Source organism: Poromitra crassiceps (genome assembly GCF_964638095.1).
Source record: "Poromitra crassiceps genome assembly, chromosome: 20".
Lineage (NCBI taxonomy): Eukaryota > Metazoa > Chordata > Actinopteri > Beryciformes > Melamphaidae > Poromitra > Poromitra crassiceps.
The window spans coordinates 6,850,918-6,877,258 of record NC_139637.1 but is presented as its reverse complement, the minus strand read 5'-3'; the positions used below and the strand labels follow the sequence as shown (position 1 = coordinate 6,877,258).

At 44.6% G+C, this 26,341-nt stretch overlaps 1 protein-coding gene across 1 annotated transcript in view; it reads left to right on the top strand.

The window, feature by feature from the left end:
* LOC310794529 (uncharacterized protein) overlaps positions 1–26,341 on the top strand; it is a gene marked incomplete at its 5' end in the record, with an annotated part of 124,221 nt that overhangs the window by 82,201 nt on the left and 15,679 nt on the right. Inside the window, 4 exons of the mRNA XM_083656499.1 lie at positions 16,238–16,316; positions 18,881–19,109; positions 20,068–21,865; positions 21,961–22,134. Coding sequence (XP_083512625.1) covers positions 16,238–16,316; positions 18,881–19,109; positions 20,068–21,865; positions 21,961–22,134 — 2,280 coding nt within the window. The remainder of the gene's footprint in view (positions 1–16,237; positions 16,317–18,880; positions 19,110–20,067; positions 21,866–21,960; positions 22,135–26,341) is intronic.

Below are 26,341 nucleotides of genomic sequence, written 5' to 3'. Positions count from 1 at the left end.
TCAGATCTCCAGTTTGTCCGAGTTGACATCATCAAAGTGTTTTTTGACCTAATTTGAGGTGCAATTATGCAATATGTGTTTATATTGTTTATATTTCGCTCTGATTATAGCAATATGTTGAATTCCCAATGAAATTAGCTAGCTGAAGTTAGCTGTGTATCTTTTTGTAAATGTATCCTGTAATAAAAGCTTGTAGTAATGATGACTGAGTGCGGCTAACAGCATGTTGGTGTGTTTGTGTGAAGGTGTTGTTGGCTCCACTATGAGTCAGTGTGAGGAGAGAGAGGAGGGGCTCTCTCTGTCTGAGGAACATGACAGCCGGACCAAAGCTAAGAGGTAAGATGAGATAACTGTTCTCTATCTCACAGCTCAGCAGTGACATCATTACAGCTCAGCAGTGACATCATTACAGCTCAGCAGTGACATCATTACAGCTCAGCAGTGACATCATTACTCATTACAGTTCAGCAGTGACATCATTACAGCTCAGCAGTGACATCATTACAGCTCAGCAGTGACATCATTACAGCTCAGCAGTGACATCATTACATCTCAACAATGACATCATTACAGCTCAGCAGTGACATCATTACAGCTCAGCAGTGACATCATTACATCTCAACAATGACATCATTACAGCTCAGCAGTGACATCATTACAGCTCAGCAGTGACATCATTACAGCTCAGCAGTGACATCATTACAGCTCAGCAGTGACATCATTACAGCTCAGCACTGACATCATTACAGCTCAGCACTGACATCATTACAGCTCAGCAGTGACATCATTACAGCTCAGCAGTGACATCATTACAGCTCAGCAGTGACATCATTACAGCTCAGCAGTGACATCATTACAGCTCATTAACCCTTCATTATCCAGAGTCAAAGCTCTGTCTGTCTCTGTTGTGTTGAAGGCCAGTCCAGCAGGAGAGAGCAGACTCCCCTGTACCCAGCTGTGTGTCCATGAAGAGTGACTGGTCTATGGATTATCCTCTTCACTTCAAACATGGACAGCAGTCTACTGAGCAAAGGTAAGAACTGAAAACAGATGAGTTTATTTGATTCTACTGAACAGAGGAAAGAAGTCATGATACTCTGTTGATTTAGTTTCTTCTTTTATTACAATTAACTATCCAGATTCCAGAAGGGTTTTGCTTAACATATTTTCTTTTGCAGCATTGCTCTGCCTCACATCCATAGTTACATATTCATACCAGAGCTCCTCAGTACAACAACAGCCTTCTGCTGTTGGTCACTGAGCAGCTACCAGAACAGTCTGGGGGTTGAGATCTTTGCTCAAGGTCTAATTGTTGGTAGTTTCACAGGGTGGAGAAAGAGTTACATATTCACCCTGACTTTCAAAGTTGTTACTGGGATTCAAACTGGCAACCTACTGGTCAAAACCCTGCTTCTCTAACATGTTCACTGCCACCACCCTGTTTTATCAATCCTTAGCAGGATCCAGCAGGAGAGAGCAGACTCCCCTGTACCCAGCTGTGTGTCCATGAAGAGTGACTGGTCTATGCATCATCCTCCTGATATCAAAGATGGACAGCAGCCTACTGAGCAAAGGTAAGAACTGAAAACAGACAGGTTTATTATTTTATTCTACTGAACAGACATAGTCAAGTCAAGTCAAGTTTATTTGTATAGCACATTTCATACACAGATGAAAATAGACATTTCACAACAGCTTTGTCTTTATACTGTAGTTTCTGTGTGCTTTATACTTGTGCAGAATCGTTTTATTTTGAAAATATCCGACTGGGCGTCGTATTGTTATTATCGCTAACTAACACAGGAGTGCAGCCGGTCAGTGCGGTCTGCGTCTCTGCTTCGTGAGCTGGATTAGCTCGCTGGCATAACCAGACGGACCAGACTCCAAAACAGATGAGATTAAAATGTGTCAGACAATGGTTTTGTATGCAGGAGACAAGGCTACAGCTGCAGGATCAAATGGACAAAAAGACTGCAACACCACAAACATGACCAGAGCTCAGACAACTAACGATAAAGCACTATCCAGTGGCAGTATGGACGCCTGTCACTCAACCGGGCCACGCCCTTAACTCATTGAGTGCCAGCCACTTTTGGAAAACGGATGCTCCCAGTGCCAGCCCTTTCAGAGCGTTTTCTGTGATTTCTCTAGGCCCACAGAATATTGTGTGATATTACTATGTAAACACCGAACACGCACAAAGAACGATGCGACTCTATTGTATCATCAGCAAAAAAAAGTTTATTGATATCATTTTCCGTTCTTTAGTTATCAGCCGGAGAAGATAGGTTGATTTCACCAAAAACAGACGTTTCAGACTAGAAGCTGAGATAATGAGCCTTTTGTGAAATGAAGCATTTCAAGCAAATCACTGACTCTGAAGCTAATATTTTCTGACCTGAAACATCTGAACAGTAATTTCCTTCAATAAAACAGCACCCCCACCCCCCTCAACTGCAAACTCCTCCTCCTGGGAGTGTCTCTGGTGGCTCTGCTCGCTCTGCTGCGTGTGTCAGGCGACGAATCTCTGCATGGAGCTGGGATAAACTCATCCCCACACCAACACACAGCTTGCATGCCAGAGCTGGGAGAAACTCATCCCCACACTAACACACAGCCTAACACACAGCCTAACACGCACCCAGCGTCTATTTTCGGAGCGCTCCGTTTTTGTGCGCCGGCTCCCAGCGTGACACCGAAAAGCCAAACCGGACTGCTGAGAATGGTTTGGCCCTTCGGCGTCGGATGCTGCTTTTCTGGCGGCTAATCGTGTGGAGAAACTATGCAGCAGAGGCAGAGGGGCTCAGTTGTGGGAGCGGATTGACTGCTGTTCGCAGCTAACGTTAGCTCCAGCCAGAGCCATCTATACGGCTCTGGCTCCAGCATCGGTTTCCGTTTCATCACGGGGCTTCTTCTGCTGTTTTTCCTCACCTTTCTCTAATCTGGAGAGCACTGTCACCACCTAATGGGTCCGTAAAATAGCTTCAACACATTCGACATCCCCCATACTTTGACAGGAGATGCATCAGCCTTTGATCCACGTCCCACCGTCAAAAAACGCAATTGACGACTTTAGTCGTCATTGGCACTCTACGTTACTATTTGAATTGACGACGATAGTCGTCATTGGCACTCAATGAGTTAATTATGCATAACTTTAAACCTTTATTAAATGTAAACGGCTGAGTTATGCAAAAATTGACCCCCCTACAGTTGTTATGAAAAAGTGAAATTAGCTATATAGACCAAAACCGTGTTTCGGTCCAGGCTGTAAAGATGTTTAATTACTGTTGAGGCATTTTAACAGGAACGACGGGACTTCTGAGTCCTGCCTCAAGTGGCCATTCGAGGAATTACAGCTTAAACAAAGACTTCCGCATCTTCAGGGGAAAGGTGGTGGGCTTGCCCCTTGGTCAAACCCTGAGCTAGCCCCCTGGTGGTCACTGAGCAGCTACCAGATCCGTCTGGGGGTTGAGATCTTTGCTCAAGGTCGAGTGGTGGTAGTTGCACAGGGTGGAGAAAGAATCATTCACTCTGACTTTGAAAGTTGGTACTGGGATTCAAACTGGCAACCTACTGGTCAAAACCCTGCTTCTCTAACATGTTTACTGCCACCACCCTGTTTGATCAATCCTTAGCAGGATCCAGCAGAAGAGAGCAGACTCCCCTGTACCCAGCTGTGTGTCCATGAAGAGTGACCGGTCTATGGATCCTCCTCTTCACTTCAAACATGGACAGCAGTCTACTGAGCAAAGGTAAGAACTGAAAACAGATGAGTTTATTTGATTCTACTGAACAGAGGAAAGAAGTCATGATACTCTGTTGATTTAGTTTCTTCTTTTATTACAATTAACTATCCAGATTCCAGAAGGGTTTTGCTTAACATATTTTCTTTTGCAGCATTGCTCTGCCTCACATCCATAGTTACATATTCATACCAGAGCTGCTCAGTACAACAACAGCCTTCTGCTGTTGGTGACTGAACAGCTACCAGAACAGTCTGGGGGTTGAGATCTTTGCTCAAGGTCTAATTGTTGGTAGTTTCACAGGGTGGAGAAAGAGTTACATATTCACCCTGACTTTCAAAGTTGTTACTGGGATTCAAACTGGCAACCTACTGGTCAAAACCCTGCTTCTCTAACATGTTCACTGCCACCACCCTGTTTTATCAATCCTTAGCAGGATCCAGCAGGAGAGAGCAGACTCCCCTGTACCCAGCTGTGTGTCCATGAAGAGTGACTGGTCTATGCATCATCCTCCTGATATCAAAGATGGACAGCAGCCTACTGAGCAAAGGTAAGAACTGAAAACAGACAGGTTTATTATTTTATTCTACTGAACAGACATAGTCAAGTCAAGTCAAGTTTATTTGTATAGCACATTTCATACACAGATGAAAATAGACATTTCACAACAGCTTTGTCTTTATACTGTAGTTTCTGTGTGCTTTATACTTGTGCAGAATCGTTTTATTTTGAAAATATCCGACTGGGCGTCGTATTGTTATTATCGCTAACACAGGAGTGCAGCCGGTCAGTGCGGTCTGCGTCTCTGCTTCGTGAGCTGGATTAGCTCGCTGGCATAACCAGACGGACCAGACTCCAAAACAGATGAGATTAAAATGTGTCAGACACTGGTTTTGTTTGCAGGAGACAAGGCTACAGCTGCAGGATCAAATGGACAAAAAGACTGCAACACCACAAACATGACCAGAGCTCAAACAACTAACGATAAAGCTCTATCCAGTGGCAGTATGGCCGCCTGTCACTCAACCGGGCCACGCCCTTAACTCATTGAGTGCCAGCCACTTTTGGAAAACGGATGCTCCCAGTGCCAGCCCTTTCAGAGCGTTTTCTGTGATTTCTCTAGGCCCACAGAATATTGTGTGATATTACTATGTAAACACCGAACACGCACAAAGAACGATGCGACTCTATTGTATCATCAGCAAAAAAAAGTTTATTGATATCATTTTCCGTTCTTTAGTTATCAGCCGGAGAAGATAGGTTGATTTCACCAAAAACAGACGTTTCAGACTAGAAGCTGAGATAATGAGCCTTTTGTGAAATGAAGCATTTCAAGCAAATCACTGACTCTGAAGCTAATATTTTCTGACCTGAAACATCTGAACAGTAATTTCCTTCAATAAAACAGCACCCCCACCCCCCTCAACTGCAAACTCCTCCTCCTGGGAGTGTCTCTGGTGGCTCTGCTCGCTCTGCTGCGTGTGTCAGGCGACGAATCTCTGCATGGAGCTGGGATAAACTCATCCCCACACCAACACACAGCTTGCATGCCAGAGCTGGGAGAAACTCATCCCCACACTAACACACAGCCTAACACACAGCCTAACACGCACCCAGCGTCTATTTTCGGAGCGCTCCGTTTTTGTGCGCCGGCTCCCAGCGTGACACCGAAAAGCCAAACCGGACTGCTGAGAATGGTTTGGCCCTTCGGCGTCGGATGCTGCTTTTCTGGCGGCTAATCGTGTGGAGAAACTATGCAGCAGAGGCAGAGGGGCTCAGTTGTGGGAGCGGATTGACTGCTGTTCGCAGCTAACGTTAGCTCCAGCCAGAGCCATCTATACGGCTCTGGCTCCAGCATCGGTTTCCGTTTCATCACGGGGCTTCTTCTGCTGTTTTTCCTCACCTTTCTCTAATCTGGAGAGCACTGTCACCACCTAATGGGTCCGTAAAATAGCTTCAACACATTCGACATCCCCCATACTTTGACAGGAGATGCATCAGCCTTTGATCCACGTCCCACCGTCAAAAAACGCAATTGACGACTTTAGTCGTCATTGGCACTCTACGTTACTATTTGAATTGACGACGATAGTCGTCATTGGCACTCAATGAGTTAATTATGCATAACTTTAAACCTTTATTAAATGTAAACGGCTGAGTTATGCAAAAATTGACCCCCCTACAGTTGTTATGAAAAAGTGAAATTAGCTATATAGACCAAAACCGTGTTTCGGTCCAGGCTGTAAAGATGTTTAATTACTGTTGAGGCATTTTAACAGGAACGACGGGACTTCTGAGTCCTGCCTCAAGTGGCAATTCGAGGAATTACAGCTTAAACAAAGACTTCCGCATCTTCAGGGGAAAGGTGGTGGGCTTGCCCCTTGGTCAAACCCTGAGCTAGCCCCCTGGTGGTCACTGAGCAGCTACCAGATCCGTCTGGGGGTTGAGATCTTTGCTCAAGGTCGAGTGGTGGTAGTTGCACAGAGTGGAGAAAGAATCATCCACTCTGACTTTGAAAGTTGGTACTGGGATTCAAACTGGCAACCTACTGGTCAAAACCCTGCTTCTCTAACATGTTTACTCCCACCACCCTGTTCGATCAATCCTTAGCAGGATCCAGCAGAAGAGAGCAGACTCCCCTGTACCCAGCTGTGTGTCCATGAAGAGTGACCGGTCTATGGATCCTCCTCTTCACTTCAAACATGGACAGCAGTCTACTGAGCAAAGGTAAGAACTGAAAACAGATGAGTTTATTTGATTCTACTGAACAGAGGAAAGAAGTCATGATACTCTGTTGATTTAGTTTCTTCTTTTATTACAATTAACTATCCAGATTCCAGAAGGGTTTTGCTTAACATATTTTCTTTTGCAGCATTGCTCTGCCTCACATCCATAGTTACATATTCATACCAGAGCTGCTCAGTACAACAACAGCCTTCTGCTGTTGGTGACTGAACAGCTACCAGAACAGTCTGGGGGTTGAGATCTTTGCTCAAGGTCTAATTGTTGGTAGTTTCACAGGGTGGAGAAAGAGTTACATATTCACCCTGACTTTCAAAGTTGTTACTGGGATTCAAACTGGCAACCTACTGGTCAAAACCCTGCTTCTCTAACATGTTCACTGCTACCACCCTGTTTTATCAATCCTTAGCAGGATCCAGCAGGAGAGAGCAGACTCCCCTGTACCCAGCTGTGTGTCCATGAAGAGTGACTGGTCTATGCATCATCCTCCTGATATCAAAGATGGACAGCAGCCTACTGAGCAAAGGTAAGAACTGAAAACAGACAGGTTTATTATTTTATTCTACTGAACAGACATAGTCAAGTCAAGTCAAGTTTATTTGTATAGCACATTTCATACACAGATGAAAATAGACATTTCACAACAGCTTTGTCTTTATACTGTAGTTTCTGTGTGCTTTATACTTGTGCAGAATTGTTTTATTTTGAAAATATCCGACTGGGCGTCGTATTGTTATTATCGCTAACTAACACAGGAGTGCAGCCGGTCAGTGCGGTCTGCGTCTCTGCTTCGTGAGCTGGATTAGCTCGCTGGCATAACCAGACGGACCAGACTCCAAAACAGATGAGATTAAAATGTGTCAGACAATGGTTTTGTTTGCAGGAGACAAGGCTACAGCTGCAGGATCAAATGGACAAAAAGACTGCAACACCACAAACATGACCAGAGCTCAAACAACTAACGATAAAGCACTATCCAGTGGCAGTATGGCCGCCTGTCACTCAACCGGGCCACGCCCTTAACTCATTGAGTGCCAGCCACTTTTGGAAAACGGATGCTCCCAGTGCCAGCCCTTTCAGAGCGTTTTCTGTGATTTCTCTAGGCCCACAGAATATTGTGTGATATTACTATGTAAACACCGAACACGCACAAAGAACGATGCGACTCTATTGTATCATCAGCAAAAAAAAGTTTATTGATATCATTTTCCGTTCTTTAGTTATCAGCCGGAGAAGATAGGTTGATTTCACCAAAAACAGACGTTTCAGACTAGAAGCTGAGATAATGAGCCTTTTGTGAAATGAAGCATTTCAAGCAAATCACTGACTCTGAAGCTAATATTTTCTGACCTGAAACATCTGAACAGTAATTTCCTTCAATAAAACAGCACCCCCACCCCCCTCAACTGCAAACTCCTCCTCCTGGGAGTGTCTCTGGTGGCTCTGCTCGCTCTGCTGCGTGTGTCAGGCGACGAATCTCTGCATGGAGCTGGGATAAACTCATCCCCACACCAACACACAGCTTGCATGCCAGAGCTGGGAGAAACTCATCCCCACACTAACACACAGCCTAACACACAGCCTAACACGCACCCAGCGTCTATTTTCGGAGCGCTCCGTTTTTGTGCGCCGGCTCCCAGCGTGACACCGAAAAGCCAAACCGGACTGCTGAGAATGGTTTGGCCCTTCGGCGTCGGATGCTGCTTTTCTGGCGGCTAATCGTGTGGAGAAACTATGCAGCAGAGGCAGAGGGGCTCAGTTGTGGGAGCGGATTGACTGCTGTTCGCAGCTAACGTTAGCTCCAGCCAGAGCAATCTATACGGCTCTGGCTCCAGCATCGGTTTCCGTTTCATCACGGGGCTTCTTCTGCTGTTTTTCCTCACCTTTCTCTAATCTGGAGAGCACTGTCACCACCTAATGGGTCCGTAAAATAGCTTCAACACATTCGACATCCCCCATACTTTGACAGGAGATGCATCAGCCTTTGATCCACGTCCCACCGTCAAAAAACGCAATTGACGACTTTAGTCGTCATTGGAACTCTACGTTACTATTTGAATTGACGACGATAGTCGTCATTGGCACTCAATGAGTTAATTATGCATAACTTTAAACCTTTATTAAATGTAAACGGCTGAGTTATGCAAAAATTGACCCCCCTACAGTTGTTATGAAAAAGTGAAATTAGCTATATAGACCAAAACCGTGTTTCGGTCCAGGCTGTAAAGATGTTTAATTACTGTTGGGGCATTTTAACAGGAACGACGGGACTTCTGAGTCCTGCCTCAAGTGGCCATTCGAGGAATTACAGCTTAAACATAGACTTCCTCATCTTCAGGGAAAAGGTGGTGGGCTTGCCCCTTGGTCAAACCCTGAGCTAGCCCCCTGGTGGTCACTGAGCAGCTACCAGATCCGTCTGGGGGTTGAGATCTTTGCTCAAGGTCGAGTGGTGGTAGTTGCACAGAGTGGAGAAAGAATCATCCACTCTGACTTTGAAAGTTGGTACTGGGATTCAAACTGGCAACCTACTGGTCAAAACCCTGCTTCTCTAACATGTTTACTGCCACCACCCTGTTTGATCAATCCTTAGCAGGATCCAGCAGAAGAGAGCAGCCTCCCCTGTACCCAGCTGTGTGTCCATGAAGAGTGACCGGTCTATGGATTATCCTCTTCACTTCAAACATGGACAGCAGTCTACTGAGCAAAGGTAAGAACTGAAAACAGATGAGTTTATTTGATTCTACTGAACAGAGGAAAGAAGTCATGATACTCTGTTGATTTAGTTTCTTCTCTCAAAACATCACATCCAATAATCATAGCAGCATTTACAGTAGGAATGCATCATATTTAACGGACCGATACATTATCATCCAATATGGCCATTTTGCATGAGCTCGTGACGTCACAGCTGCACCTGGTGCCAGGCGCACTAGAGCCAAACATGGCTGCCGGCAGTGTAGCTGTTCCACAGTTTCAGATGATAACAACTACGGCTGTCAAACGATTAATTTTCTTAATCGCGATTAATCGCATCTTTGTATCGCATCTTTAAAATGCCATTATTTTGCATTTCAAAGCTTTTTTAATTCGATATTAATAATTCTTACCAGTGTGTCGTGATTGGGAATCAAATGAATGAAAATAAATGTACTTCGTGATCTTGAATTTTAGATTTATTTTCAATTCAATAGAAGTGCAATGTAGACAGGAGGTAACAATGTCTACGAAATATATCTTGAATAGAAAATAAATGCACAATTGTAAACAGTGCAGTACACGCTCCAGAACCGATACTTCCGGCGGCGGCGCTGTGGAGCAGTCGAAACCCAAAATAGCGGCAGGCGATTAACGCGACAGCCCTAATAACAACACTATTGCACTATTGAGGGGAAGCATCTGAGCTGGCATTACGTTAAACCAAAAAGTATTGGAGGCAGTCGCGCACATCCAAAAAACGTAAAGCAGGTGCAGGAACCGAAAAACAGTACAAAGTGAATCACTGGAGCTCCAATTACCTTTTTATTTAGCCATCCAACATTGACGTTTCGAGCTTCTGCTCTTCCTCAGACATAAAAATTGTTACAAAGACGCCATGTTTAAATACACCCGTCATGTGATCCAGAAAAGATACATAAAAGTTACATAAAAGCCACAGATGCACAACAACAGACACACAGTAGACAAATATGTTTACATAACCATCAAGTAAATATACAGGGTAAAAATACATATAGATCAGACCCTTAGGGCCCTATCGTTGTACGGCGCTATCGTTTGCGCTGCCTTTACGCTGCGTTTGCGCGCCTCTTATTGCTATCTTCCCAGCGTCTGAAGCTATCGTCTGCCTCCACCGTCCAGTTTTGCGCTGTGACACCGGTGTAGGCGTGGCCCGGGCGTGTCGGTGGGCCTCTACCCTATCATGTGTCTCGCGCAAGTGTCATTTAGCGCTGTGGGGAAGATACCGTCGGTATGTGCCGAGCGCAAAGAGTGGTTTGGGAGTTGCCCGTTCCAAAATAGGCGTTACAGCGCAATGTGTTAGAAAAAAATCGCATTACATTACATTACGTCATTTGGCAGACGCTTTTATCCAAAGCGACTTACAATAACACCTATAAGAAATAAGAAATCGCCTTGGGTGCTCTCAATTTTAACGCCAGGAAATAGCTGGTCTTAGCGCAAACAGTCTCTACATCTCCATGCAGTGCAGGAAGTCCTTGCTTGGATACATTTACTCACGGCATGGATGTCACTCTCCTCGCGCCTGCACACACTCTTCTCTCCTCGGAATGCCACGTTGAGTTTCAACTATAGCCTGCATTCCAGAAAAAACACACCTTGATTTAAAAATGAGAATTCGTTTGTCATGGTTTTATTAGGCTACATAATTCCCGACCATACAGGTCTGTGGTGTAACATTAGATTACTTTAGGTAGGAGACCACATGCCACAGGCATTACCACACCTCCACAATACTTTTGGGCATAAACACGCCTAATACTCATCCTCATCAAGCAAGCTGACAATGATGGAATCATCAGCGTACTTGATGATGAATCTGTCGGCATGACGACTAAAACAGTCATTTGTATACAGAATATACAAGAAGGCAGACAAGACACAACCCTGTGGTGAGCCGGTCGAGGATGTTAACTCATTGAGTGCCAATGACGACAGTTGTCGTCAATTCGAATACTAACGTAGAGTGCCAAAGACGACGATTGTCGTCAATTGCGTTTTTTGACGGTGGGACGTGGATCAATGCCCGATACATCTCCTGTACAAATATTGTAGCTATTGGAGGTCTATAACCTATTTTACCGACCCAGTAGGTGGCGACAGTGCTCTCCAGATTACAGAAAGGTTTCCGGAAAACAGGAGGAAAAAGCCGTGATCAAAGAGAAACCGATGCATGCTGCAGCCAGAGCCATATAGATTGCTCTGTCTGCAGCTGACTTTGTCTGCGAACCGCAGTCAATCCGCGCACCCAACTGAGCTCCTCTGCCTCTGTCTGTCTGTCTGCATAGTTTCTTCACACGATTAGCCGCCAGAAAGGCAGCACCCGACGCCGAAGGGCCAAACCTTTCCCTGCAGTCCGGGTTGGCATTTCCTTGTGGCGCTGGGAGCCGCCCGGCGCACACAAACGGAGCGCTCCGAAAATAGACTGGGTGCGTGAGGCTGTGTAGTGTGGGGAGGAGTTTGCAGCTGAGGGGGGGAGAGGGGGGAGAGGGGGGTGGGGCACGCAGGCACCACACAACGACACCACGTCACTACATCATAAAATATTATCTTCAGACTCAGTGAATGTGCTTGAAATGCTGCATTTCACAAAAGGCGGAATAACTCAGCTTCTAATTTGAAAAGTGTCTTTTTGCTCAAAACAGCCTATCTTCTCCGGCTCATAACTAAAGAACGGAAAATGGGATCAATAAACTTTTTTTTGCAGATGATAGAAGAGAGTCTCCTCGTTCTTTGTACGTGTTCGGTGTTTACATAGTAATATCACACAATATTCTGTGGGCCTCGAGAAATCACTGAAAACGCTCTGAAACTCTGGCACTGGGAGCGTCCGTTCTCCAAAAGTGGCTGGCACTCAATGAGTTAAGAAGTTGGACTGAGTTCCGTTTACTCTTACTTGTTGTGATCTATTTGTAAGAAAGTCTAGAATCCATCCAACAAGACCCGCGTCTAAACAAAAAAGACGTACAAGTTTCTCAACCGAAATGTGAGGCTGGATCGTATTGAACGCTGAAGAAAAGTCTACAAAGAGCAGCCTGGCATGGTTCCCACTGCCTTCTAAGTGCTTACAGACAAGGTTAAGTAGGGTAGCTGTATGCAGAACTGGACAGAGTCATCATCTGTTTGGAGACCAATAATAAGGAAAACAAACACACACATTACATAAAACAAGGCCAGGTCGAAACCTGGCATAGCCCCGGTGCATGGTATCGTCACGCATTTTTTCCAAAGGTGGGTTGTATCATTTTAGATAGTTATTGTCATGCTAATGCCTGTGCAAGTGGTCATTTTTCTGATCAGTTTGTTTTTAAGTACTTATTTGACATATAAAAAGGGATGATTGACAGCTGTGGCAGCCAGTCTCAAGCCGTCATCTACAGGCTACAGGCTCTTCACCTTATAGATCTGTTTTAGATCTGTTTGGGACTAAAGCACCTGGGGGTTTTCATCTTTTAAAGTAAAGATGTTTAAAAAACTATTGCTTGTTACATTTTCAGTGCTGTACCTTTTCTCTGTAAGAATTGTATTGAGCTTGAAATTAACGATATGATACATTATATTATATGAGCTATGAACGTGAACACAACACCATTTATATTATTGCATGTTTTTGTAGATTGTGTACATTGTGTAGATTACAATTATTATGCTTATTATTATTATTACTATGCTAAGGAAGGTAGGTGAAATCGCTGTCCGTTCTGAAGAGCTATTCAGTTGGTTCATGAAATCGCTGGGCTGCGTGCCCTCCAGTGTTGCTCAGAAAATAATGTGTTTTATTAGTTACTCCAGCTACGTTATCGTTTATTTTAATACACAATGGTTTTAATGGAAGCAGACTAGCATTAACCGCTTGTCTGTTTTGCCGGTTTTTGTCGGCTTCATATTACTCTAACCTAACAACCGATAACGATAGCTGGAATAACACAATAATAGACACATATTTTCAGAACTTACCAGGTTTTCCAACTACCTGCATATGCCAGGAAATGTGTAAGGTAGGTGAAATCGCTGTCCGTTCTGAAGAGCTATTCAGTTGGTTCATGAAATCGCTGGGCTGCGTGCCCTCCAGTGTTGCTCAGAAAATAATGTGTTTTATTAGTTACTCCAGCTACGTTATCGTTTATTTTAATACACAATGGTTTTAATGGAAGCAGACTAGCATTAACCGCTTGTCTGTTTTGCCGGTTTTTGTCGGCTTCATATTACTCTAACCTAACAACCGATAATGATAGCTGGAATAACACAATAATAGACACATATTTTCAGAACTTACCAGGTTTTCCAACTACCTGCATATGCCAGGAAATGTGTTTTATAATGTTAACTCCCGGGTCTAACCATAACATGGGGCCTACACAAGTGTACACAACAACCAGCCAATAGCTAATCGCTAACGCGTTAGCGTTAGCTTACAGACACTGGAGGTTTTATTTTTGGTATTAAAGCAATAAACGTTTTTATATAGATATCTCAGGGAAGTGCTTTGACTGTGGGGATGTTCGTTCAATCTTCACAAGCTCCTCTCTTAGCTGTTGTAAGGATATACAGAGAAGAGACCAGGCAGGCTGGCTAACATTGTGTAAAACAGAAGGAACACACTGCTTTATCTGTCTACCAGACTGTATATCGATGGACCGCGTTAGCTAGCTAATTAGCCATGTTAGCTGCCTCAGTAGGTAACGTTAGCCTATAGAGAGTATTTATCTGACGTTTATGTTAGCTACTCCTCAAACCTGCGGGTGGAAATGGTTTATGCGATGCGATGTATGTTGAAGCAAGACAACGTTTTAATGTACCTTGAATTTGACAAATTACGACGGGTCGTGCTCACGCAGATCTAAGCCCTGGCCATCCTAGGCTCGACGCGAGACTCATCAGTCATTCGGATGAGTCTTGCGTTGAGGCTATGGCCATCTGTATTTTTACAAACGCCGAAATATTCCCATACAGCCAACGTTTTTAGATGGGGGAAAGTTCAGGGGGGTCCTTGCATTCTCCTGCTTTATCACACACATGATTGTAAACACACAGGGACAGCTCCTCACAGCTCCTCTCTACTGTGCGTCTGGCATGCAGCAAGGGGGAGGGGCCGCGTAAGCTGCATTCTGCAAAGCGACCTGGGCACGTTGTTTTGGGGAAACAGCTGATACCGTGAGGAAGGTATGACGGCAAATCTTAGTGGGGCAGCGGCGCCCTCTAGTGGCCGGCCGCCATTTAGTCGGCTGAAAAGGTGCATAATTTGTCTTGGCGACATGCGGGAACATAAGGCCCCTGGTGCATTACCAGCACCGGGGCCAAAAAATCTGTCAACATCACATAGTGTCTTTTCTTTCATCTTTCATCTTTCCATGTCTTCCTCATTCACTTCAATAGAACTGGCCCCAATGCAAAATTCAAACAGATCAGTAACATGACAATAAAAGTCTAAATTACTAGGCTGCCTTTTGTCATTGTGTTTTATCTGCAGACCAAGCGGTTCAGTTCAATAAAAGCCTTTATTTTTTGTATTGTTTAACACATTGAGTGCCAGCCATTTTTTCAATCCTGTAGGTAAGTTGTGCCAGGGTTTTTTTTGAGGATTCTGGCTCATTTTACAACAGCCGAGGATTCTTTTCTGTTAAGACTTCGTGAACACCAATCATCTAAAAATAACTAATAGAATGTGTGCTTTCTCTGTCTAAAAGAGTTAGTTTGCAGAGTTAGTAGTTATGTAGATATTAGCCGTTGAGTACAGCATGGTTTTAGCGTATGAGACAGCAAGCTGAGATAATCGCAGTTTTGTGAAATTCAATCAAACAGCAGAACAGTCACCTGCCTGTGATTGTGGGTGCCCTTGGGCGAGACTGTATACTGTATTGTGTGTGTGTGTGTGTGTGTGTGTGTGTGTGTGTGTGTGTGTGTTCGCGCGTTGCTCCGCGGCTCTGGGGGGAGGGGATCTCTGTCTGTTCTTTGCCCCCGCGGCGTGTCTGTCTCCCACTCTGTGTGTGCTCTCTCTCTCTCTCTCTCTCTCTCTCTCTCTCCTCTCTCTCTCTCTCTCTCGGGACTGGGGGGAGGGGGAGAGAGAGGGAGAGAGTGTGTGTGTGTCTCCGGGCTCCTCCCTCCGTCTGTGCTGCGGGGGAAGGATTCTCCGCGGCCGTCTGGACTGTAAAAACTGTTTCTTGAGGTTTGAGTAAGCTTTTGCGATTCTGGTCTTATTTATGCGCGGGGGTGCTCGAGTGTGTGTGTGTGTGCGCGCGCGCGCGCGCGTGTGTGTGTGTGTGTGTGTGTGGGATCGAGGGAGTTTTCGCCGAGCTGCTTCCTTGAAAATTACACTGTGGCTTTCTCCAGCGCGCTGGCTGGCTGCTCTGGCTGTGGCTGGCTGTGGCTTCTCTCTGTCTTGGGAGAGAACTGTCGCCACTTAGTGGTCGGTAAAATAGATTATACACATTCTCTTCCTCCCAATAGTGATATAGAAGACGTAAAAGGAGTTGATTGATGTCCCACCGTCAAAAAAAAAAAATGTTTATGTAAGACGAGATAGCTCGTCTATGGCACTTAACCGTTGGATTATGTAAGACGAGATATCTCGGCTATGGCACTCAACGTGTTAATTGAGTGATACTTTACTAAAACAATCATATATATTATATCAGAAGTGCTCTTTGTTTTGTGTTCACAGTAGTGATGTCAGTTAGATTTGGTTAGGTCAGAGCTATGGAATAGTCTTTTAAATCATCCATCTTTGCTCAACACATCTGTCTTTTGTCACCCCAGTTTTGCATAAAATACAGGTTAAGAACGTATTTCTTTAAATACAAAGATGTTAAATAATTATCGGTTATTGTATCCGTTATCGGCCAGGAGAAGCAGATATTTATCGGTTATCGTATCGGCTGTGTGTGTGTGTGTGTGTGTGTGTGTGTGTGTGTGTGTGCGCGTGCGTGCGTGCGTGTGCGTGCATCTGTGTGTGTGTGTGTGGGTGTGTGTGCGTGTGTGACATTATATGACCTAATACTTCATGTGTTCTCCAGAGTCCACCAGGAGAGGTCAGAGGTTCCCAGTGGTCAGTCTGTCCAGGAGCTTCAAACAGACCTAGACTCCATATTTATGGTGTGTAAATGTACAACACATTTTACTGCAGCTACTGAATTACAAAACAACTACTCTAGTCTTATAACAGTCTGTTGTTGTTGTTGTTGTTGTTGTTGTTTCTCCTCTAGTCTCTCCCAAGACTCAAATATTACGTTGAATCGCTGCGCTCCGCATACTACACAAATGAGTCTGTGCCACTTCATAGCCACTGCTGGGGTTTGAGGGCGGGTCTAGGCGGGTTGAAATTGAACGAGTGACAGGTCATAGGACCAATGAGAGAGCGGTTTGAAAAATGGGCTGCGCCTCCCGTGCAGAGCCATTTAGATAGAAGAGTCCCGACATCTCCATTCACTCCAATGGACCAGTTTCTTACTCTCAAGAGTTCCAGGAATTAACACATTCACTGCCAGACGTTTTTTTTTTACTGTAGTTCGCTTCTGCCAGAGGGGTTTTTTGAGGATTCTGGCTCATCTTTCAAGACCCGAGGATTCTTTTCTGCTAAGATTTTGTGAACACACAATATCTCAAAAGAACTAATAGAATGTGTGCTTTCTCTGTCTAAAAGAGTTAGTTTGTAGAGTTAGTAGTTATGTAAGCATTAGCAGTTGAATACAGCATGGTTTCAGCGTCAGAAAAATTATTCAGAGATAAACGGCTTTTTGTGAAATTCGATAGAACAGTCACTTTAACCATTCATTTTTGGCATCAGTAAGAGTCAGACATCTAAACAATAGTTTTGAACAGTAATTTCCTCCATAACAGCAGGAAACCCCCCTCTGCTTCCAACTCCTCCCTCTGTGTGTGTTCTCCTCCTGCCTCCCTGGCTCTCCAGCGGGCGTGTCACAACGAAGTTGCTGCTGCCTGGCTGCTGCCTGTTTGCGCGGCCGCTGTTTGAGGAAGTCTGGGTGGACTCGCTCGTTTCGTGGAGTTTTGGTTGAGAGCTTTGATGCGATTCTGGTCATATTTATGCTGCGTGTTTCAAAGTGTGTTCCACCTGTAATCTATTATGCAAATTTGCAATCCCGCATCGCCAGCAATCAGCGCGAAAACGAAAGCATTTTCCCCCATCCATTTTCATGAGAATGGCTGCTGGATGGACAGTGGACACTATTACATTTTTGCTGTGAAGTGCTTGCCTTCCTCTAGTCAGGAGAGCACTGTCGCCACTTAGTGGCTCGGTGGAATGGGTTGTAAACGTTCGGTGGCTCCAATAATTATATAAGAGATGTAAAAGGGTTAGATGCACATCCCACGGTCAAAAAAAAATACGTCATAAATTATAAATAAAAAAATAATAAAATAAATTAATACGTCATTGGCAGTCAACCGTTGGATTATTTTTGACGTATTAATACGTCATTGGCAGTGAACGTGTTAAGGTCCTGGATTAAGCAGCACTGTCGAGTTGCAGCAAAATAAACAGTTTGTGTTGTACTCTGAAAGGGTTTTCCCCCCCTTGAATCAAATTGTACATTATCAGCTTTATTTTAGCATGCAAAAGTAGCGCGAGACCCATTCCTGGCTGTTCATTGGCTAATGAGTCTCACATTTTGGTCATTGGCTAATGAGTCTCACATTTTGGTCCTCCGCTGACGCCACTCTCTCTCTAGTCTAGAGGACACTACTCCCGTGTCGTCTGATGGCAGATTGCAAAGTCGTTACTGAGTGGTGGAGACTGAATCCACCACTGGCCAATCACTGGCCAAGTGAACGGTTCACTTCCGTCCCCAGCTGGCTGAGGGGAGTGTCCCAGACCCAGAGAGAGATCTGCAGCATGCAGTAACATAGTGTATCAGCGTAACAACTCTCATGGGTCTGGCGTTGAGACTATTTTTCCCCAAACCCTGTTCCATCAGGAGGTCTTTTGCCTACTTCCTGGTCATTATTGTAGATAAGAATTTGTTCTTAAAGGAGAATTTCATTTTTTTTTAACCTGGACCCATCTCCTGGCAATAATTATGATTTGGCCACTCACCCAGCGATGTCCTTCGTTATTTCGAATCCCACATAGGTTACGCCAAACCCCACATAGGTTACGCTAAACCACCACCGCAAAGCGTCCTACCTGTAGTTGGCCAGTCGGCAGGAAAGTATTGCGGGACTTTACGAGACTTGGTGACCGAGATCACGTTTGAGGCAATTTGATCCCTGGGAGACTCCAGGAAATGGCCTGGGGCGAAATATCACTCTGGTGGATGTTGAGGGATCACATTACGATGATATGTGGCGAAAACGGGAATAAAAATAGCTATTTAGATGCAGGAAAGACAGGCTCACACTTGGCCCCAAATCAGCTCCATTTTACAACTGACTTGGACGCTATTGATCTCAAAACAACGCTAGGACGGCCAGAAACGCCGCGGACATCGCTGGGTGAGTGGCCAAATCATAATTATTGCCAGGAGATGGGTCCAGGAAAAAAAAAAAAAAAAAAATCCTTTAACTAACTTCTTGCCTGGTAAAATAAAGATTGTTGGTTGATGAGGTCTTCAAGCTGCATTCTTTAGACCAGTGGATCTGATGTTATTACAGTATTATTATTATTTTTCAGAATGTTTAATTCAAATGTTATTCTGTTGCAGCTGCTTGAGGAGAACATTGTCACTTTTGTGAAGAAGGAGCTGAAGAGAGTCCAGCTGGTTCTGAGTCTGGATTACCCAGAATGCTTAGAGAGTCCGAGGGAGGAGGAGGAGGCGGTGGACAGTGAGGAGGAAGAGCAGAGGAGGAGCAGCACAGAGGCTTTTCTAAACATCACATTGCTCTTCCTGAGGAGAATGAAGCAGGAGGAGCTGGCTGACTCTCTGCAGAGCAGTAAGAGGCTTTAACAGCTTTAACATGATGGAGGGAGGAAGTGGTGGGAAAATGGGAGATATATGATTAGTTAAATATAGACATTTCTCAAGAAAGATTGATTCAATTCCAGATTGCAAAATAATATTCACAATCCTCATGAATCATCAGCTAAAATCATTGATTTATTCATGTGGGTGTATAATGCTGAACACAGTATCATTAAAGAACAAATGCCACCACAGATGCATTTCACATTGGGTAGCACACACAGTCAGTAGGGGTGGGGGAAAAAATCGATTCACCTAAGTATCGCGATTTTTAATGTCACGATTTTTTGGATCGATCTTTTATTCCAGAATCGATAATCGCAAAAAAAAAAAAAAAAAAAAATGTTTTTTGGGTGCTTGCAGTCAGGCCACTCACTGAACAGCAGGCCAGGCGCCGCCTACTGGTTTACTAGTGGTTTTATTACTTTATTAGTTAGTCTGAAGTAATAATTCGGCCCATATCGGCCTGGCCTGCTTGGTATCTAATGCCCGGCCTGAATTATGATCCCAGTCCGCCCCTATTTTTAACTATATCGCCCAGCGCTACTCATGATATATAATATACAGTCTCTAGTGTATGATTCAACTTTTCCCATGTTCTAATCTAGTGTAAAAAAGCAAACAAACTGAAAAAATAAAAGAAAAAAATAAACAAAAATCGCAATAAATCGTAATATCGAATCGCAATAATCGTAGAATCGCAATACTTAAGAATCGCAATATAAATCGAATCGGCACCCAAGAATCGTGATAGTATCGAATCGGGAGATAAGTGAATCGCCACAGCCCTAACAGTCAGGACCTGTTTGTCCACCAGTGATGAGCAGAATAGATGCTATAGGGTTAGGAAAAGTATGCATTCGCAGATTAATATTTACACTTACATATTTACAGCAACACCCACTGATTGATGTAATTTGTACTTTCAGAAACTCTTGCTGGAGTGTGCCAACGTAATCACAAATCCAGTCTGAAGGAGAAGTTCCAGTGTCTGTTTGAGGGGATTGCTAAAGCAGGAAACCCAACACTTCTGAATCAGACCTACACAGAGCATTACCTCACAGAGGGAGGGAGTGGAGATGTCAATGATGAACATGAGGTGAGACAGATTGAAGCAGCATCCAGGAAACCAGTGAGACCGGAAACAATAATCAAAAGTGAAGACATCTTTAAACCCTTACCTGGAAGAGATGAACCAACCAGAACATTGATGACAAAGGGAGTGGCTGGCATTGGGAAAACAGTCTTAACACAGAAGTTCACTCTGGACTGGGCTGAAGACAAAGCCAACCAGGATATACAGTTCACATTTCCATTCACTTTCCGAGAGCTGAATCTGCTGAAAGGGAAAAAGTACAGCTTGGTGGAACTTCTTCATCACTTCTTTCCTGAGACCAAAGGAATCTTCAGATTTGACAAGTTCCATGTTGTGTTCATCTTTGACGGTGTGGATGAGTGTCGACTTCCTCTGGACTTCCAGAGCAACAGGATTGTGACTGATGTTACAGAGTCAACCTCGGTTGACGTGCTGCTGACAAACCTTATCAAGGGGAAACTGCTTCCCGCTGCTCGCCTCTGGATGACCACACGACCGGCAGCAGCCAAGCAGATCCCTCCTGAGTGCATTGACATGGTGACAGAGGTGAGAGGCTTCACTGACTCACAGAAGGATGAGTACTTCAGGAAGAGATTCATAGATAAGAAGCAGGCCAGCAGAATCATCTCCCACATCAAGACTTCACGAACCCTCCACATCATGTGCCACATACCAGTGTTTTGTTGGATCACTGCTACAGTTCTGGAGCTTGTGTTGAAAACCAGAAAGAGAAGAGACATGCCCAAGACCCTGACTGAGATGTACATCCACTTTCTGCTGGTTCAGTCCAAACAGGCGGATCTCAAGTATCATGGGAGTGCTGAAACAGATCCAATCTGGAATACAGAGAACAGGAAGATGATTCTCTCTCTGGGAAAACTGGCTTTTGAGGAGCTAGAGAGAGGCAACCTAATCTTCTATGAAGCTGACCTGAGAAAGTGTGACATTGATATCAGAGCAGCCTCAGTGTACTCAGGAGTGTTCACACAGATCTTTAAAGAGGAGCGTGGGCTGAACGAGGACACTGTGTTCTGCTTTGTCCATCTGAGCATTCAGGAGTTTCTGGCTGCAGTTTATGTCTTTCTGTCCTTCATCAACACTGGTGTCAATCTCCTGTCAGAAAGTCAATCAACATCCTGGTGGTCAACACTATCAAGACACAAATCTAAACTAACACGCCTCTACCAGAGTGCTGTGGACAAGGCCTTACAGAGTCCAAATGGACACCTGGACTTGTTCCTCCGCTTCCTCCTGGGTCTTTCACTAGAGACCAATCAGACTCTCCTAAGAGGCCTGCTGACACAGACAGGAAGTAGTTTGGAGACCAATCAGAAAACGGTCCAGTACATCCAGGAGAAGATCAAGGTGAATCCCTCTTCAGGGAAAAGCATCAATCTGTTCCACTGTCTGAATGAGCTGAATGACCGTTCTCTAGTGAAGGGGATCCAACAGCACCTGAGTTCAGGAAGTCTCTCCACAGCCAGACTCTCCCCTGCTCAGTGGTCAGCTCTGGTCTTCATCTTACTGTCATCAGAAAACGAGCTCGATGTGTTTGACCTGAAGAAATACTCTGCTTCAGAGGAGGCTCTCCTGGGGCTGCTGCCGCTGGTCAAAGCCTCCAATAAATCTCTGTAGGTGCATGCATAACTTGATGTCTTCAATATGAAATGCAATATACAGAAAAAACTATTTTCAAATTTCTTGTTCATGGCTAATTCTTCCCCAGGTTGAGTGGCTGTAAGCTGTCAAAGAGAAGCTGTGACGCTCTGGCCTCAGTTCTCAGCTCCCAGTCCTCTAGTCTGCGAGAGCTGGACCTGAGTAACAACGACTTGGAAGATCCAGGTGTGAAGCTGCTCTCTGCTGGACTGGAGAGTCCAAACTGTAGACTGGAGAGTCTCAGGTCAGTATCCCTTAAGCCCATGGTACACCAATCAAACCTTCTCCAACAAACACAAACACAGATGTTTGTTTGGTGCCCCATTGCTGGCTGTCGTTGTTTGGAATTGTTTGGAGATGTTTGGTCAGATTCAACATGTTCAATCCTTTATAGAGGTCTTCACAGGTCTACTCGGGTATTACACATAACGATAGAATAGATAGTGATAGAATCGGACCCGACCCGGACCCTAATTGATCATAATAAATATGGACCCGGACCCGTACGGGTCTCGGGTCGGGTCCCTGATCCCACTCAGATGCACCACAGAGAGGCACAGGAAATAATTCCTGCCTGTGAAGTAGCCGGCATCCCGTGTTGTGCACAACCACGCTCTGACGTATGTGTGCGCGTTTGCGTGACAGGTCTACCTGAGATCGTGAGGATTACTTTTTATTTTCTTCTCTTTTTACATAGAAAACACTGCATTCTGGCGGGCAATGATCTAACGCAGTAATGCAGCCTTTCTTGGATTAGTAACTGTAATATAATTACTGTTTTGGAAATTGTAACGCCTTATATTACTTCGTTACTGAAAAAGTAAGTAATTACAGTAACAGTAACAGCAACACTGTTTATATTTCATCGCGTGGTGAGTACACAAGTCACAACATGTACATGTGAGTGTTTCTGGCGCTGTTAGAATTTGTATTTTGGGTGACTGAACGGCGATACCATAAGCCGCTTTCAGACATGCCTTGGAATTTGGGAGTTACAGTATCTAGAGGGCATCTGGATGGCGGTGTATGTATGTATGAACACATTTTGGTGAGCTATGCGAACTCCCGCTACCCTCCTACTATCCGGAGGTGAGACAACCTCGAGCCCTTGTATCAGGGACGGATTGTCTCCCCCCTCCAAGAGCTACGTGAAGTAGCCAGCTCAGTGAGTGCATGAGGAGAGGGAGAGAGACAGAAAGCCAGCGTGGCAGATTATTATTATACTGTATGTGAATGAGCGAGCAAAAAAAACATCATGCCGTTTTCCAAATGAAGCTCGATCCTGCTCCCTGTGTGTCAGCCAACAGGCTACATGTTGCTGGATTGAAATGCTCATGGCTTTGATCTTATTTCATTTCTGCATAGCTTCGCACAGCACACACATTTAATGAGCATTTTTGGACGCGAGGGTCGTCCTGCTTCCCAGTATTGGACATCGCTAGGTAGGGTATCTGGATCTGGTTGCGTTCATGCCTTTGATTTAATGTTTACACAGCGTTTGTGAAGATTCACGTGCAGAACCGCAAATTCCAAGTAGCGTCAAGTGGCAGTATAAATGGAAACTTCAGGGTATAACCTTTGCAATAATGGCAATTAAATGAAGTAAATGCACGTGTAATGCTTTTTTGTGTGTTATCCGAAAGATACAGAACAGAGATAAACTTGAAGAATATCTGCTCCCTTCGAAAAGTCAATTTTAACCCGTAGTGAGTCGACCGTTCTGATTTCTTGTTACTAAGCAATACAACATTGATTTTATTTTGAAGGTAAAAACGTCTAGCTTCCTGTATTCTGTATAATTCTAGTAGGGTTGACGCATTTTAGGACTGAACATAGCAAAGACCTGTTTTATTTTTAGCGCTTGAGACTCGAGGAAATCGATGCATCTGGGCGTGAGTTGTAGGGTTGTTTAATTAATTACTAACGTTATGCGCAAACGATTATATGCCGTGAACGTTAGCAGTTATCGCCCATTATCTATTTTTAGCAACTTGTTTTCAGACTCTGCATGTCATGATAGTTTGTTGAATGTCAATGCGATTCACTTAAAGCAGCTACGAGCAAGATTTTCGATTGTTATTAAAGGCCGGCTTTTCCGTGGGGGATATGAATATATATTAAATCTCACGCCCCTAAGGTTTTCAAATCCGTTGAAATTTTTGAAATTGGTTGTTTACAGCCTGAGATATCACCAGAAATCCACTCTGTGTGTGGGGGGGGGGGTGGTGGGGGGGAGGTGCGGGTGCGGGGACTCGAAATACTACATTTCCCACAATGCACTGGGCTCGCGTGGCCTTCGTTTCCATGCCCACCCCTCAGGCGTTTGGCTGATATCAAACTCCAGTAGGTGGCGGTAATGCACATATATGTTTGCCAACCGCCATAAAACTCAAAGAAGAAGAAGAAGAAGAAGGCTTCGACAATATTACATGGAGAGAAGAAGAAATAAATCGAAAATAAATCGAAAATAAATTGCCTCCAAATTGCACCAAATTTAAACTGAAGTATATATGTCGGGAGATGTCTTCATAAAAAAATTTTCATGCATTTTAAGGCATTTTCGTAGGAGTTGCGCGCATCTGATGTTGTAACTATTTTCTGTAAAAACGGGTACATTGCTCAGCGTTGATTTCGTTACTTCAACCCACCTACTACTAGATGTAAAATTTGACGAGCTTTCCAATGCCGCCAGTCACGTGTCTGTCCGTGCTTGCGTTCCCGAGAAAATCGTCTCTTTGCAAGGAGCTATGGAAAGCTAACCTAGCTACAGCAGGCTAGGTGGTCGAAAAAGATGGCTGCCTTTTTGTTTTTCTTCAGACCTCTGAAGGGGCGTGGAGGACCTCTAGAGGTGGGACCATGGCCAACAACAGTTGTAGTTCATAGGTGCTCGACTTCCGCAAGGCTGGACTTGTCGCTCTGACGCGTTTTGCGTCAGAGCGACATGCAAATAATGTGAGAGATGGATGATAGGTCAGGCAGGGAACAACCAATTTCAAAAATTTCAACGGATTCGAAAACCTTAGGGGCGTGAGATAATAATAATAATAATGATTGGATTTATATAGCGCCTTTCCAGGGCTCAAAGCGCTTACACAGAATCATTATTCGTTCACACCATTCGTACCGGTGGTTCAGAAGCGTGGCAGCCACACATTGGCGCTCAACGGTCCCTCCGAACCACCATCATCATTCATGTCTACATTCATACCAATCATACCATTCATACCATTCATGTCTTACATTCATACCAATCATACCAATCATACCAGGCAAGGAGGGTTAAGTGTCTTGCCCAGGGACACAACGATTAACAGCTGGGAGGGAGCGGGGATTGAACCGCCAACCCTTGCGTCATTGGCTGACCCGCTCTACCTCCTGAGCTAAAGCCGCCCTCGAGATTTAATATATATTCATATTCCCCACGGTAAAGCCGTCCTTTAAACAGTCTGAATGTAATATTGGTGCATCACATCTTACCTATAATAGTAGCTGAGACCAAAGCCGTGTGAATCGGAGATTGCTCTCTTGATGATTATAGAGTCTGTCTCTGTCTTCCGGCGGGCCGGATAGACCAGGAAGTGAAATGATCCGCACACCAAGGAGCTCCCGTTTAGGTTATTTTATTTGCAACACAGCGTGACGTTTCGGGCCACACTTGGCCCTTCCTCAAGACGCTTTCCTCAAGAAAGCGTCTTGAGGAAGGGCCAAGTGTGGCCCGAAACGTCACGCTGTGTTGCAAATAAAATAACCTAAACGGGAGCTCCTTGGTGTGCGGATTGTTTCTTTTTTCACTGTAAGTACTCTATTGATCCAGCACCCAGGCCCAGTGTGGCCTATTTTTGGATGTGCGTGTCCCTACCTATTTTTTGCAGGAAGTGAAATGAAACATTTTACGGCAGCTGCCTGCCTTCAACCGTTTTGCTCTGCCTAGCAACATACCATAAACAAGGAGGACGCCATGCTCGCTACATCCAGGGGCTTGCTACTCTTGCGAACATCTCTCGTTATATTCTAACAGTTTGTTTGGAAGTTATTTTGTTAGTTTGTGGTTATGGCCGAAGTGGCTGCCGCAAACCATTTCATTTCACTTCCTGATCTGCCCCGGCCGCAGACAGACTAATCATCAAGACAACACTGGGTGATTCACTCGGTGTTCAAGCGAGACTACTGGGCGTTGGTCTCGTCTACTATTAGAGGTAAGATGTGAGGCATCGATATTAAAATTAGACTTAAAACAAAAGAAGCTACCACCGCACACTGAAGTCAGGATTTAACTGAGATTTATTCAGCAAATGACGCGTTTCGCTGTAGCAGCTTCATCAGGTTTGCTCATACAACCATGACGGCCCAGGTGAGCCTAAGTAGTAACAGGACCTAATTGGTCACATGTCCAATTAGGAAATCACAATTTTTTCGGTTTACAGGTTGCAGAAATATACATAATATCATAG